The sequence below is a fragment of the Vicia villosa genome, linkage group LG7 (genome assembly GCF_029867415.1).
Source record: "Vicia villosa cultivar HV-30 ecotype Madison, WI linkage group LG7, Vvil1.0, whole genome shotgun sequence".
Classification (NCBI taxonomy): domain Eukaryota; kingdom Viridiplantae; phylum Streptophyta; class Magnoliopsida; order Fabales; family Fabaceae; genus Vicia; species Vicia villosa.
The window spans coordinates 106,332,107-106,349,222 of NC_081186.1; the positions used below are offsets into that span (position 1 = coordinate 106,332,107).

Below are 17,116 nucleotides of genomic sequence, written 5' to 3' on the forward strand. Positions count from 1 at the left end.
CTAATACAAGATTCATTCTCATTTTGATCGTTTCTTGTACAAGATTCAATGCCAACACCAATATCACCTTGATCTTCAATTTTTTCATCAACTATTTTGTTAGATAAAAGCACTATAGACCATTTCGTACTTGTCGGATCATTGACATAGAACACTTGTTTAGCTTGAGAGGCTAGAATGAAAGGCTCATCTTTGTACCCTACCCTATTGAGATCCACTTGCAAAAATCCTGACTTATCCATTCGTACGCCACTATTATTTTCAACCCACTTGCAACCAAATACAGGAATCTGAAACTTCGCGTAATCAAACACCAAAATGCGCTCGATAACCCCAAAATATGACAAATTTGCAAATTTCGGATTTAAGTCATTCGCACTTGATATGTGCATAGCTTCAGCTACCAAGGTAACACCACTATTTTGCATAGTACTTTTATCATCCTGTTCTTTGGTATAAAATGTGTATCCATTAATTGCGTATGCGCTATAAGAAAGTACAATTACAGATGGACCATAGGCTAAACATCTCAACCTTTCTGTTACTGAAGCAGGATCTGAACGATACTTTGAATAAATATGATCTCTAAACCACGGTATGAAACTTCGATTGTGCTCTCGTACTATCCAGTTCTCATTTCTATTTGGATTTAAATCTCGGAGAACAACTTTGTGCATTTCAACAAACGGCTCAACCTCAATCTCATTGTGCAGAACATACAAGTGCACTTGATCCCGTTCGACCATTGATACTGTCACAACTTTATTTCCAATTAGCCTTTTTCCTTCTTTTTTTTCGACAATATGAGATTTGGGGAGTCCAATTGATTGAACATTTGACAGATATTCAGTACAAAACTCAACCGCTTCTTCAGCAACGTATCGCTCGGCAATACAAGCCTCCGGTCGACTTCTGTTTTTCACGTACCCTTTTAATATTTTCATATAACGTTCAGCAGGGTACATCCATCTCATATAAGCTGGTCCGCACAGTTGTGTCTCTTTCACAAGATGAACGACTAGATGAACCATTATGTCAAAAAACGAGGGAGGAAAATACATTTCAAGATCACATAAAGTAACAACTATCTCATTTTGCAATGTTGGTAAGATCGCGGGATCGACCACCTTACTGCAAATAGACCTGAAGAAGAAACACAGCTTAGTTATTGCGCTTCTTACTTTTTCTGGCAGAATAGAACGTATACCTATTGGTAAAAAATGTTCCATTATAACATGGCAATCATGCGTCTTCAAACTCTTTAACTTGAGGTCTTTCATGGACACAAGTCTTCTAATATCTGAAGAGTAGCCTTCTGGAACTTTTACTTCACTGAGGAACTTACACAATGTTTTCTTCTCCTTTCTAGATAGAGTGTAAACAGCAGGTGGCAGATATGTTCGTCTTCCTTTCGTCACGGGCCCCAATTCAGTTCTCATCCCCATGTTTACCATGTCATTCCTTATGTTAACGCCATCCTTAGACTTTCCTTGTATATTGAGTAGCGTACCTATAACGCTGTCAAATACATTTTTTTCAATATGCATAACATCCAGGAAATGTCTTACGTACAACGACTTCCAATATGGAAGTTCAAAGAAAATTGACTTCTTCTTCCACCCACCCTTGACAATTGAATGTGCAAAAGGCTTGCCAAACTGAGTGCTCACATCTTTCACCTTTTCAAAAATTTGATCACCTGACAAAAAAGGCGGGGCTGTACGATGTTCGGCCTCTCCATTGAATGCTTTTCTCCACCCACGGTAGTGATGATTAGAATTTAAGAATCTACGATGGCCGAGAAAGACATTCTTCTGACAAAGCGCCAATCGTGTCGTATCGGTTTCATCTTCACAAACAGGACACGCCTTTTGACCCTTGTTGCTGTACCCGGATAGATTTCCGTATGCTGGAAAATCATTAATTGTTCCAAACAACATCGCCCTCAAGTTGAAACTTTCTTTCCTATACCCATCGTAAACCTCCACACCTCTCTCCCACAAAAACTTTAAATCTTCGATTAAGGGTGCCAAGTATACGTCTATGTCATTCCCTGGTTGTTTAGGCCCAGAAATTAGCATAGATAACATCATGTACTTACGCTTCATACATAGCCACGGAGGTAAGTTATAAATCATAAGAATCACAGGCCATGTGCTATGCGAGATACTTTGAATACCATGCGGGTTCATTCCATCAGTAGACAATGACAACCGAAGGTTTCTTGCTTCTTTTCCAAATTCAGGATATTCAGTATCAACTTTACTCCATTGTGGTGAGTCTGCCGGATGTCGCAACTTTCCATCAATAATTCTTTCATCTGCATGCCAAGTCAAGTGTCTTGAATCGGTCTCACTACGATACATGCGTCTAAATCTCGGAATTATAGGAAAATACCATAAGACTTTAGCAGGAGACAACTTTTTCTTATATCGAGGGGCACCACATTTAGGACACTCATTCAACGCTGCATACTCGTTTCGAAACAAAACGCAATCGTTTGGACATGCGTGTATCTTATCATAGCTCATTCCAATAGAAGACAACATTTTTTTGGCTTCATACGTTCGATTGGGAAGAACATTATCCTCTGGTAGCATATCTTTCATAAGGGCTAATAACTCTGTGAAACTTTTATCCGACCATCCATTGTCCGCCTTTAAGTTGTACAACTTTAACACCGCAGACAATCTTGTGAATTTTGAACAACCATCATACAACGGTTTCTCTGCATCGCTTACCAACCTCTCAAACATTTTGGGACAATCCGCTAGATCTTCTTCCAGCGCTTCTGCAATCTCTTCGACTCGATCACAATCGTATGTGTCTGTGCAATCGTCGTTTGAAGCATACTTCCTATTACACCTCGACCCAGCATTCCCGGTACTTTTCTCACCATGCATTGTCCAACATGTATAACTTCTATCAATTCCAAACCGTAGTAAATGAGATCCCAACTGATTCCCGTCAACCTTACCCCCGGCATAACAGCAACCCAAGCAAGGACACGGCATTCGAAGCGGGTCTTTGGAGTTCGCAACCGCAAACTCAACAAATTCCCATACCCCTTTCTCGTACTCTTTCGACAATCGGTTTGAATTCATCCATGTCTTATCCATGTCTTAATTAAGCTAAACAAATGCTTCTTGGTTTCTCTATCAGGTACTAAGGAATTCTGTCAAGATAATAAATAGCTATCATCATAATAGAATACCTAATCAGAATACCTAATCAGAATACCCGAATTCTTAAAGAAGACATTACCTTATTTCAAGGTAATATAAGTCCACAAACCAAAAAATTGGTTGAGAGACACTAAATTGATATTAAATAGAACCATAAACAATAAACTATAAGCAGAAAATAACAAACTATAAGCAAGAAGAAAGGGATAGTAACCTGAGTTAGACTTGATGTGGGAGATGGGTAGGTTTGAATCGGCGTTGTACAAGTAGAAACCAGAGACTTCAAAGTAACTGTAAAATTAAACACACACACCATGCGGTTAAATACACCACTACTAACAAATATCAAAATAAACCCAATCTAGAACTCAATTATTTAAAATGATATGAAATCAATTATCAATTAGCTAGTAACTACAAACAAGAGAAAGAACAGATGCATACATGTGTACCACGGCTTGTTCAACATACATTGGTTCGTAAATGAGAGGCTAGTTCATTAGTCCTAACAATTAACCTCAACTAACAGTCTAACTTTATAACTAACTTACAACATAACCACCAGTAGGATTAAGTGATAACTAACGGTCTTTTTAAAATAGAATCTTAATTTATTTTCATACATTACTTTTAATATGAAATGAAATAAATATCGAATTAGTAATGCTTTGAGATTATAAGAAATCAAATTAGACAAAATACATATTATCACTTTCAAATATATATGCATTTATACAATTAAACAAACTTTAGTAACAAAGGTCTCCATTTTTCAAAACTCTACTCCTTTTAAGAAATGAAAGAATCCTCACTCATATTTTAGAATCAAGTAAAACCATAAAACATTAAAGTGAACGTAGTTTCTCTTAATAATCATTTGGTGTAGACAAGTTATTAACCCTCAATTGAACTACCCATTACAATTCAAATAACTCAATGATATGACAAAGAAGAAATTATGCAGCAAGTAGTTCATGCTTTCATAATATACTATAGCTTTCATTTCATATCAAATACTATAGCTTTCATTTCATGCTTTCATTTCAAACAACCCATTATAATTAAAAACGAAAATGGCACTAATGTGTTCTATTCTTGACAAATGTGTTTGCAATTTAGATATAAAAATATCAAAGTTCTGTTTTTAGCTAAAATAATGGCACTAATGTGTTCTATTCTTGAAAAATTGTGTTCTTCAGCACAACACATTCAGTACCCAACAACAAAGCAACAAGAAATTGTGTTCATGGATTATAACCTATTAAGAAACATAGCCAGTCGAACAAAAACAATTAAAAATAAAGCAAAAGAAAACAAGGTGACATACATGAAGATGAAGATGACGGCGGCGGTGGAGGCAAGATGCTACACGGCGGCGGCGGCGGTGAAGAACTTTGAGTTGTGGGAGACAAAGTGGGGGAGACGAAGTGGAAGAAAAAAGATGGGGGAGACAAAATGGGTTTTCTGGGTTTTCTGGGCAAGTTAGCGTCAATGGGAGAAAAAAGATGAATTAGGGATTCTGAACGCGTAATATCAAATTTTAGTAATAAGGCTACTAAAGCGCTTCTGGAAAGCGCTCTCATAGCCTGGGCTATACCAGCGCTTTTGACAAAAAGCGCTCTCATTAAACACCCCTACCAGAGCGCTTTTGAAAAGCGCTTTCGTTCCCCCCACGTTCCCCCCACCTACCAGAGCGCTTTCGTAAAGCGCTTTCGTACCCCCCCCTACCAGAGCGCTTTTGAAAAGCGCTCTCATAACCCCCCCTACCAGAGCGCTTCTTAAAAGCGCTTTCATACCCCCCCACTATTAGAGCGCTTTTTTAGCGTGTTTTTTAATTTTGTCTTTAGCGAAGCCTATGCCAGCGCTTTTCCTAAAAGCGCTTTCGTAGGGGTGCTGCTAAAAGCCAAATTTGGCGTAGTGAATGGATGGAGGGGGAGGTTGGGTGGGTTTACATTGTTTCGTCCTAAAATTTTCTAATAATGGAATAATATCTTCATTCGGAGCTCCATCCCACTTGACTCTGTTCATTTCATGATATCCAAACATAGCCTAAAAGTAACCAAAAAGAAAAGTGGTGTGTATTAAAATACAAAAATATTGTTGTTGAAAATCAAACCAACAATATTCAATTCAATTCAACTTAGACCATGTACAATGGTTTCAACACTCAACACCCACATAATTTTCTCTTTCTTCCATCTAATAACTCAACACCCATTCAACTTTTACCCTCTCCAATGGTTTTTCACTCAACACCCTACCCCACCACTTTTTATTTTCATATTCTTATTTAAATTTTATTTTTATTTTTATGATTACATAAAATTACAATTATCGATTAAAATTAAATTAAAATAATAAATACTTAATAGTTGGGATTTTGAAAATTGTTGGGATTTTGGTTAAATGAAAAATTAGCAGAATTTTGAGTGTTAAAATGATTATTGGGATCCATTTCACTAAAAAAAGACACTTAACTTCAAAATAAACAGTAATAGAAAGATAATAATAAGATTAAGATAGTGAAAAACTTGTTTTTTTTTTCTGTGTTCAAATCAAATGAACCAAGTCTCTATTTATAGAGAAAAAAAATCATGAATTTTGGTAAAAAAAAATATAAAAAAATAAATTTGCAACGAAATAATTGAGTTTAAAGTATTAAATGGATAAAAATCTGGCCAGTCAATCAGCCGCTGCCACATGCGCCCCTGCGTCAGTGTACATTGTGTTGAGTTTTCTCAACATCTCTCTCCTCCAACACACACTCAACACTACTCTAAACACCCATCGAAAAGAGGTAAAACTCTTTTTTCAACTGAGATAAAACCATTTTTTTCGTAGCAGTGTTTTTACTTTATTCATTCACTTATTTGAATGTTCAGTATTTTGTATTTCATAGCTATCACACCTATAATTCTATGAAGTATTTCCTCCATTATTTATTATAAGCAAATTACAACATTTTAAATTCATTGAATAAATAATGTATTTAGTATATATATATATATATATATATATATATATATATATATATATATATAAAATCTAAACACATTATTTATTAAATGAATGTAAAATGTCAAATTTGTTTATAAAAGAGAATAGACGGTGTATGAAAAGAACACCGGAAGACAAAACACTGGTGAACATAACTTTAAATGAGTGAATTTTATTTTTTCAATAAATAATATAAATAATTACGTATCAAATCGTGATGAGATTAGCGTAAGAGCAAGTGGACAACGAGTCCACCAGGAAATCACGAGGCAAGCAAAACAATGACTGAATTATTTACTTGATCTCTTTGAATGAGCGTTTGGACTTTATCAGATTGTGAGGGTCTAATGAAACATCTTTGTGAAGTGTAAATTAAGTAACAAATACAAAAATGTAGAGAGAGAGGGTCCGACTTCTCTCTAAACTTTTTCCAAAAACACTTTCGACTTAAACACAAAACCCTAATACAGCTCGTGCAACATTGAACGTGGTAGCTTGTAAGATGAATAGAAACGGTGTAAATGATTGGACTGAGGTGTCAAGGAGGAGGAAGCACAAGGGAACCAACGAGAAGCGGTGGGACACGTCTAGAAGTGGATTCAGAGATGAGAAGGGTGCAAGTGTAACGACATCCTTTTTCTTCACAGAAATTCCAGATCATTACGGTGCGAAGGAGATGTATAACATCTTCAAGGAGTATGGAGATATTGATGAGGTTATCTTCCCACCCAGAAGAGACAGAAGAGGAAAGCGCTTTGGCTTTGTAAGATTCTTCAATGTATCTGATGAGAGGTTGCTTGCGATAAAACTTGATAACATATTCATCGAGTCAAGAAAGATCCATGCCAATCTCCCGAGGTTCAACAGGGTGCACAGGGGTGGCGTCGTTTTGGAGAGAGGTCAACAGCTTGGTGGGTTAAAGGGGGAGCACAGAGTAAACACTATAAAGCATAATCAGTATGCATGGAGCAGCATGGGCGTTCAACACAACAATAGGGATCAGGGTGGTAGGCAAAAGATGTCTTACGCACAAACGGTGAGAGGTGCCCAGAACAATAAAACAGTGATCGATGGACAAACTCACACCAAGAAGATCCCTTTTGCCCATCGTGAATATAATTTAGAGGAAGAAGATTTAAGTAGATTCCGAAAAGCCTTCGTTGGTATTGTCGAGGTTCCTGGGGAGACTTATAATATGCAGGAAAGATTCATAAAGGAAGGCTACTTTGGGATAAAAGTCACCCCAATGGGGGCAAATTTATGTTTGTTAGAGGAGAATGAGGCTGGAATGCTAAAGGACATTGTAGGGGAGGCCCAGGAGTGGATACAACAATGGTTTGCGGAAATCAAACCCTGGAGTGCGAATGATGTTGATAATGAAAGAGTCATCTGGTTGAGAATCTACGGTCTTCCATGTCATGCGTGGTCGGATAAGATGTTCAAATTCTTAGCAAGGAATGTGGGATCTTTTATTCGCACCGATGAAGACACCAGAAATCATAAGTTCCTGGATGTGGCTAAAATATTAGTTAGGACCAAGTATTGTTTGGTTTTTAATGAAGCTTTCAATATTTCCATTAATGAGAACACTTTCAGGATCAAGATTGTTGAAGACTACCATGGTCCCTTGCGTATTGCTATGAATAAGGACGGGGGGCGGACAGATGATAATATTGCCACCGGGGCAAACTCCGATGAGGATGATGTGGACTGGTGTGATGATTCTTCGGACGGCTGTTTGCTTTCGTATGTCCAAGAGTCAGTGGAAGAATCCACTGGATTGGCGGCAAAGAGACGTGTGCTGAGAGAAAATATGTTGGAGGCTAGTACAAAAGGGAGGGATGGTCAGAGGGATGAAAGGATGTTTCAGATGGCATTGGAAAAGGAGAAATTGTTGGCAGAAAAGAGACATTTGGACGCTAGTTACGAAGACAACTTTATCAAAAAGCCAAACAACTTAAGGGATGTCAAGATAGGAGAGTGGTTGGATGGATGCAGCATCAAAAAAGGTGTGTGTGGCAAGAAAGCGAGCTCTGAAGTAACCTTGGGGGATGCGAACAGATGTACTAGGCCTAGTGCAAAGGCCCAATTCTTTGGCTCAAAGAGGGCCCAAAGTGTGGATGGAGATTTCAGGGCAGCAAAAGCCCATAGTCTTGCATGCGAAATTGAAAGGGGCAAGGGTAAAGTTCAGGAGCAAACACCGAATCAATTGGATAATTTTGAGATCTCAAAATCGTTCTTTTCCATTCTTGCGCGTCCACGAACCATATTGCCTGGGGAATCATCCAAGGCGGCGCCTGTAAGTAGGAACGCTTCCCAGTCGTCTGAGGGCACAACATTATGTAGCAATTCTCTGATAGAAACAGCTGCAGCCGTGGAGAGTAAGAGCAACAAGGCTGGTAAATCTCAAGACTTAGCGGAAAAGGTATGGCAGGAACTAACACATTTAGGTATCTCAGGAGGAGAGAGGAAGGAAATCTATGTTGAAGCTATTCGGGGGCTGGAAAGAAGAGATGAAGAGGAGCTGAAAGCAAGGAAGGAGAAAAAAATGGGGTTGTTATGAATATTATTTCTTTCAACATCAGGGGATGCGGTAGCTCCATCAAGAGAAGAAGGCTGAGATTGCTAATAAAAACAGAACAACCTGATATGGTATTTCTACAGGAAACAAAAACTAAGGTACTGAATGATAAGTTCATTTGCAGTTTGTGGGGGTCAGATGACTTTGAATGGTCGGGTAAGGAATCTATTGGGGCCTCGGGTGGTTTAGTCATCATCTGGAAAAGGGGAATTATTTCTCCTTTGTTCAGTTTCAAACTGGAGGGATCTTTGGGATTGGGAGCAGAATTCAAGGGGCAGGTTTGTTTTTTTGTGAATGTGTATTCTTCTTGTCAATTAGCTGGGAAAAGACAGTTATGGGCAGAGTTGATTGGCATGAAAAATAGGTCGGGACCAGGGTGGTGGTGTGTTGGGGGAGATTTCAATGCCATCAGAAATCACAGGGAGAGGCAGGGAAGAGATGCAGGTGGGAGAGGCAATGAGATAGGTGAATTCAATGACTTCATAGATATGATGGATCTGTTGGATGTTCCTGTTATAGGCAATAGATATACTTGGACAAACAAAGATGGTAGTGCTAAAAGCAGAATTGACAGGTTCTTACTTTCATCAGGTTTGATAGACGATTGGAAGGTCGTGGGGCAGAAGGTGGGGGTGTGGGATATATCTGATCATGCTCCAATATGGATTAAATCAACAGAATTGGATTGGGGCCCCAAGCCCTTTAGAGTAAACAATTGCTGGTTCGATGACAAAAATTTCAAAGCATTTGCGGAGCTATCGTGGAATAGTTTGCATATTACAGGAAGTAGAGCTTATATGGTGAAAGAGAAACTGAAACAGTTAAGAAGCATCCTGAAAGTTTGGAACAAGGAAAGCTTTGGTTGGATTGATCTCAACATCGAAGCGGCAGTAAAGAAGATAAATAGCGGGTCGGTTAATGAGTCGGACTGTGCAGAAGCTAAGGATGTGATGTGGAGACATTTGCGTCATAAAGAAAGCTTACTAAGGCAGAAATCGAGACAGAAATGGCTCACGGAAGGGGATCTTAATACCAAATACTTTCACCAGGCAATAAAAGAAAGAAGAAGGAGAAATAACATTGTAGCATTGCAAAATGAAGACGGGAGTTTTATTGAGGATGTAGGTGGGGTGCGTAAGGCGGTGCTGAACGCATTCAAGGTTAGATTCTTGGAACCAATGGAAATTAGACCGGTGCTGCAAGATTCTGGTTTTAACAGGTTGTCTGAGGAAGATAGAATATTCTTAGAAGCTGAATTTTCAAGAGAGGAGGTTCGCAAGGTGGTTTGGCAATCCGACGGTAACAAATGTCCGGGCCCTGATGGATTCAATTTCAAATTCATTCAGGAGTGTTGGAGCTTTATGGAGGAGGATATCTTCAGTTTTATAACAGAATTTCACAAATCAGCAACTCTACCAAAGGCAATCTCAGCTGCCTTCATAGCTTTAATTCCAAAAATTCCCAACCCTCAGGAGCTTAAAGAATATCGTCTGATTTGTCTAATTGGGTGTCTATACAAGATACTTTCTAAGTTATTAGCAAACAGAATCAAGGTTGTATTGCACAAATTAATCTCTTTGTCTCAATCTGCTTTCGTTCCGGGTAGGCAGATCCTAGATGGAGTGCTTGCTCTGAATGAAATTATCGATCATGCTAAAAAGGAGAGGAAGGAGTGTTTTATTTTCAAAGTGGATTTCCAACAAGCATACGATTGTGTCAGCTGGCAATTCCTGAGATCGCTGTTTGGGAAATTCGGGTTTGGATGTTCTTGGAGCAAGTGGATGGAAGCGTGTGTATTCAACAGTTCACTATCGATTTTGGTGAACGGTTGTCCAACTGATGATTTTGCGGTGGAAAGGGGTCTAAGACAAGGACACCCCTTGTCTCCTTTTTTGTTTACCTTGGTGGCTGAAGGCCTTAATGTGTTAGTAAATTCTGCCGTGGCAGCCGGTTCATTCGAAGGTTACAGTATTGGGGATGGTGTTGAAGTGAGGATTCTACAGTTCGCGGACGATACGGTTATCGTCGGAAAAGGTAACTGGAGTAATTTGAGAAGCATCAAAGCAATTTTCAGAGGCTTCGAGTTAATTTCAGGGCTGAAAGTGAATTTTCACAAAAGCAAAGTGGTTGGTGTGAATTTGGAAGAGAATTTTATGGACACAGCTGCACAATTTCTGAGTTGTAGCAGGGATAAACTTCCCTTCAAATTTCTAGGAATTTCGGTTGGAGTAAACCCGAGAAGGTTAGAGTCTTGGAAGGATGTTGTGAGTAGTGTCAAAAACAGGTTATCAGGGTGGAAGTCGCGACTTCTATCAATTGGGGGCAGAGTCACACTTCTTAACTCAGTGTTGTCTAGTCTCCCAATTTATACTATGTCATTTTACCGTGCTCCCGTCAAGGTTATCAAAGAGTTAATAAGTATTCAGAGTCGCTTTCTTTGGGGTGGAACCGAAGATAAAAGAACAATAAATTGGGTTAGCTGGCACAATATCTGTAAACCCAAATCGGAGGGTGGTTTGGGCGTCAAACATATCGGCCATTTCAATAAAGCGCTTTTGTCTAAATGGAAATGGCGGTTATTGACAGAAGGGGCAGCGGTGTGGAGTCTCATTTTAAAAGCTAGATACGGAGATGTTCATAAAGCTGTGTTTATGGGTGCAATGTTTAAGTCGGAAAAGAAACATTCAGTCTGGTGGAAAGACATGATGGTGGCAAGCTTACATAATTCTAACTTTGTTGATTGTTTTGCAGGTAACATTTCTTGTGGGCTAGGTGGTGGTAATTCTATACCATTCTGGTTTGGCAGATGGTTGGGTGGCAATACATTAAAGCAACTATTTCCCTTGCTGTTCAGCTTATCAAACAATCAGCGCGGGTACGTGAGCGAAATGGGTGCGTGGCATGGGCAGCTGTGGTCTTGGGATCTTCACATAGAAGCTGGAAATCTTTTAGATAATCCACTTGCAGTTATGGAGGCTTTGGAGCTGGTGGAGATTTTGGCCGATATTAATCCAATAGTGGGTGGTTCGGATTCTTTTAAGTGGTGGCCAAATACCGACGGGATCTTTTCCGTGAAGAGTTGTACATCTTCCTTGAGAGAGCATCAATTGGAGAGGGTGGTAGATGTGAATAGTTTAGCGGTGTTAAAAAGGTTTTGGGATACTGCGGTTCCATCAAAAATAAAAATTTTCGGGTGGCGTCTTATATTAAACCGTCTGCCGGTGCGGGACCAATTAGCGCATAGAAACATTATTCATAGGGAAGAAGATAAACTCTGTGTGTTCTGTGCAGCAGAGATTGAAGACAGTGATCATCTTTTTTTCAAATGTCCTTTCTCCAAACAAGTGTGGTTGAATATCGCTTTATGGCTGGATGTTAATTTGGTGGGTGACCAGGGTGGATACATGCATCTGGAGCAGTTCATTTTAAGCTTGATTGGTAAGATGCCAAAGCAGAAAGTGTGTTTGGTTTGGTTAACAACAGTTTGGTCTATTTGGAATGCAAGAAACAACTTCATGTTCAACAATGAGGATGTTGTTCTAGATGAAGTTATAGTTAATATTAAAGTGGTTTCTTGGATTTGGTTAGTGATAGGTTCTAAGGCAGGAAATTGTAATCCATTATTTTTCTGGTTTCAAGCACCTTTAGATATACTAAAAGGTGCCTAATTTTTATGCTTAACTCTGTAATGGTTTTTGGGTTGTTGGTACTGCTAGTACCTCTCCCAGCTTATTAATTAATTTGGCTTATCAAAAAAAAAAGATTGTGAGGGTCTACCATAAAGTATGATATCATGGATAATATTAATATTACTATATTTGGATATTAATTATTTATACTACTCATTTGTTTCCAAAATATCATTATTCCACTTCTAAATTATTATTACTATTATTATGGATAGAATATATAAATTATTTTAAAGTTTCTTGCAATCAATAAAGAGCAACCTGTCCATCTGGATTGTTGTGTTGTATTTGAGGTTTATTTTATTCTTTCCTCCTAATTTTGTTGGAGAATCAGCTTTAGCAACAAATAGTTTCAGTTCCCTTCAAATATTTGAGTTTAGTTTATGCGTATTTAGAAAAAAATTTGTAAAAATGTATTAAAATAGTTTAGCGTATATATATATATATATATATATATATATATATATATATATATATATATATATATATATATATATATATATAAAGGAAACTACAAGTACTATGTACCATTAGACAAACTGCATTAATAAAGATTAATCATGTTCAATTCATTGTCTTTTACATTCTTTTCTATTTAATCTTCTATGATGATTGTTGTTCAAACATTTGGTATAATGGAAATTAACCCATTATAATGGCAATTCGTCGGTACAAGTAATTTCGTATTATGGCAAAGGAGGATCAAGGATTTGTTGGCTCAACAATTTATAGAAGGTGATGAGTTAGACGAATCCGAATGACATGAAGAATATCGATTGTGTAAAGATGAAGGAGAAAGTTGCGAGATTGATACACCTATGTGTTTTAGAATAGGTGATGTATCATATCCTGCACCTGACGACACCGATGGAGGTTTCTAACGAATTGGAGAGTTAGTATATGTCAAAAATGCTGATGTGCAAATTATTGGTGAAGCAACAATTATATAGTTTGAGTATGTAAGAAGGATGTGATTTGCAACAATATTTCATTATCTTCAATATAATCACCGATCTAGTGAGACTTGAGATAAGGATTGATGACGAAGATAAGGCAACTATCTTAATGTGCTCATTACCAAGTTCTTAAGACCACTTGAGAACCATTCATGCATATGGAAAACACATTATGAATCTTGATATGATTCCTACTAAAAAAATCTCAAAGGAGACAAATTGTTGAGGAAAGAACTGAAGGTGAAGGTATGTATGTGAAACAGGGTCAAAATTGTGAGCAGAACAAGGGTAATGGATGTTCTAGAAAGAAGAGATCTAAATCCAAGACTCGAAAAAAATAGCATAGTGGTCACTACGAAAACTACATTTCATCTCAGTTGAGAAAAGTCTTTCGCCTCGTTTGAGTGTCTGAGGTGATGTAGGTTATCATGAGAAATGTGTGTTTTATTTTTAATTTTACATACTTTTCATTATTACTTGTATGTTCTTTGGAAATATAACAAAACAAAAATGACATATTATTTATGAAACTACATTATAAATGTACCAAAATGGAACACATCTTGTAAGAAAATAATATTATTAACATCATACAAAAATGACACACATAATGAACTAAAATCATACATTATTTACGTCAAAACCAAAATGGCATTCGTGTTATACCAAACAAGAAAACAACCAACAGACAAAATCAATGTGCATTTGACTTATAAATCTCAAGGAAGCAAGATGCACAACAAGTATAGACTTTTTTATGTATTTTTTAAGTGAACGATATTTGATCGCTAAACACCTATAAATTAAAATAATAAAACTTGTTGCCACACATGTAAAAACACATAGAAACAATAACAAATAATAAATTATAAAGGAAAAATAAAAAATATTTACTTGTTAGTATTTTCATACCCGTTATTGATGATCATTTGAATCATTTTCTTCATATGAAGTACACATGTGCGTCGTGAAAGAAAGAGTCTTAGAAATATCAAGAGTTAAATCTTAATTTTCATCACTAGTTGGAACATGTTTTCCTTATAGAACAAATGACCGTAATGATCAGTGACATAAATATTAATATTTGTTTTTCTTAAGATGTCATGATGAAAAGTTCATTATCATGTTCTCACATAAAATGACATTCTCATACGATATGTTATATATATATATATATATATATATATATATATATATATATATATATATATATATATATATATATATATATATATATATATATATATATATATATATATATATATATATATATATATATATATATATTTGCCACATGTCATGCATTAATTAGCCCACATAGTACTTATTTAAATTTTTTCAACATCCGATTAAAAAGTATTCAATAACAATGATAAAAAAATTATTTAATTTTAATGATTATAACATATTTAAATAAGTATGGCGGCATTCATATAGTATTTGGTGTTCATAGAAACTGATAGTAAGTGTATCATGTATAAATTTATTTAAAGTAAATTCATATGTTAAAGTGATGTCATGAATAAAATTATTTAATTGAATAATATAAAATGATAATTTTTATCAACTTTTCTTAGATGATAAATAATATCTTATAAATTTTTTCCCGTAGCTACTTCTCTATAAATACCTTTCCAATTCCAACCATCCTTCATACCAAACTTCTAAGATGAAGATTATTCACATACTTTTCCTTTTCACTCTTCTCTCATTCACAACAACCTACGCTTCTGTAAATGATTTCTGTGTAGCAAATACTAACGCTCCAGACACCCCTACAGGCTATCACTGCAAACCCCTCGCAAACATAACATCAGACGATTTCGTCTTTCACGGCTTCGTAGCCGGAAACACCAATAACTCCTTCAATGCCGCACTCTCCTCGGCATTCGTCACCGATTTTCCAGGTCTTAACGGTCTTGGAATATCGGCTGCACGACTAGACATAGCTGAAGGTGGATCGATTCCAGCGCATACTCACCCCGGTGCTACCGAATTATTGATAATGGTTCAAGGTGAAATAACTGCTGGATTTTTTACAACTAGTGCTGTTTATTCGAAGGCGTTGAAACCGGGTGATCTTATGGTTTTTCCACAAGGGATGTTGCATTTTCAAGTTAATTCTGGTATAGGACAGGCTACTGCTTTTCTTGCCTTTAGTAGTGCAAACCCTGGTGCTCAGTTGCTTGATCTTCTTTTGTTTTCGAATAATTTGTCTTCTGAAATAGTGGCACAAACTACTTTCCTTGATCTTGCACAAGTTAAGAAGCTTAAGGCTCGTTTTGGAGGAAGAGGGTAGGAAAATGATGATCAAATGTTGCTTTATGATCATATTTATTTACATCTCTTTGTTATGTTTGTTTCAATAACCCCGTGGGAGATTTGTTTGTTTGTGTACATGTTTATATAATAATATTATGTTCATGTTATTCCAAATGTTGATGTTGATATATTTGGTTACATGATTTATAAAAAAACAAATTAAAGAGTAAAAATAATCAAGATTAAAATATTAAAGATGCTCACAAGAGCATAACAAGCCAAGATATTTTAAAGGAATGTGTCACCAAAAATAGAGGTAAAAAGTTGTGTTAGTTCTCTCTCTCTCTCTCTCTCTCTCTCTCTCTCTCTCTCTCTCTCTCTCTCTCTCTCTCTCTCTCTCTCTCTCTCTCTCTCTCTCTCTCTCTCTCTCTCGTGTACGCACCTCTAGCACATATGAGTAACTTGAACCTGCAAGGTGACGAACCATCGTCCGACATCTTCTTCACACCGTACATCCAAAATGACGATGAGTTAAAGGAAGGAGACAAGTTTCCTACTAAGGAGGCATGTCTTAGAACAATAAAAAAAATGGCACATGGCGCACAACGTTGATTTTGAAGTAGATCGTTCAAACCTGGAACGGTATGTAATCACTTGTAAAAATCCAGAGCATGGCTTCAGACTGTTGGCTTCTTATAGGAAGGGAATTAATGCATGGGTCATAGGGTCGATTACGCAACAACACACATGTGTCAACCCTAACACTTACCAGGATCATACGAAACTCAGTGGCGATCTTATCTGTCAGGAGATCTTGCCTCTCATATCTCTGATCCGTCTATGAAGGTCAAAAATATTATCTCGCATATCGTTACAACCTACAACTACACTCCATCTTACAGAAAGGCGTGGGTTGCAAAAACAAAGGCAATTGAAAAAGTCTACAACAATTGGGAGGAGTCATACAAAAATATTCCCCGCTACCTTACTGCGCTACAAACTTACGCACCTGGCACTGTTTCTATTCTAGAGACACTGCCCGCGCATGCCCCAGATGGAAACCCTGTCCAAGGAAACGGAATATTCCATCGCCTTTTTTAGGCGTTCAAACCTTGCGTACGAGGGTTTGCATATTGTAAACCCATACTTCAAATTGATGGAACATAGTTATACGAAAAATACAAGGGAACCATGCTTATGGCGGTTGCACAGGACGGGAACAGCAATATATTTCCGGTGGCGTTCACAATTGTTGAAGGTGAAACTGCCGTGTCTTGGAGTTTCTTTCTAAGAAATCTCCGAGAACATGTTGCTCCTCAGCCTGACCTCTGTTTAATCTCTGATAGGCACGCTTCCATTGAGAGTGCTTATAACAATCCATCAAACGGATGGAATGACCCACCATCAACTCACGTCTATTGTATTCGTCACATCGCCCAGAACTTC

General features: G+C 37.3%; 1 protein-coding gene across 1 annotated transcript; it reads left to right on the top strand.

Moving 5' to 3' along the window:
* Positions 1–15,077: 15,077 nt before the first annotated feature.
* Positions 15,078–15,829, top strand: LOC131618188 (auxin-binding protein ABP19a-like). Its single transcript, XM_058889452.1, has one exon. The coding sequence runs from the start codon at positions 15,078–15,080 to the stop codon at positions 15,705–15,707; it is 630 nt and encodes a 209-aa protein (XP_058745435.1). The 3' UTR covers positions 15,708–15,829.
* The last annotated feature ends 1,287 nt before the right edge of the window (positions 15,830–17,116 follow it).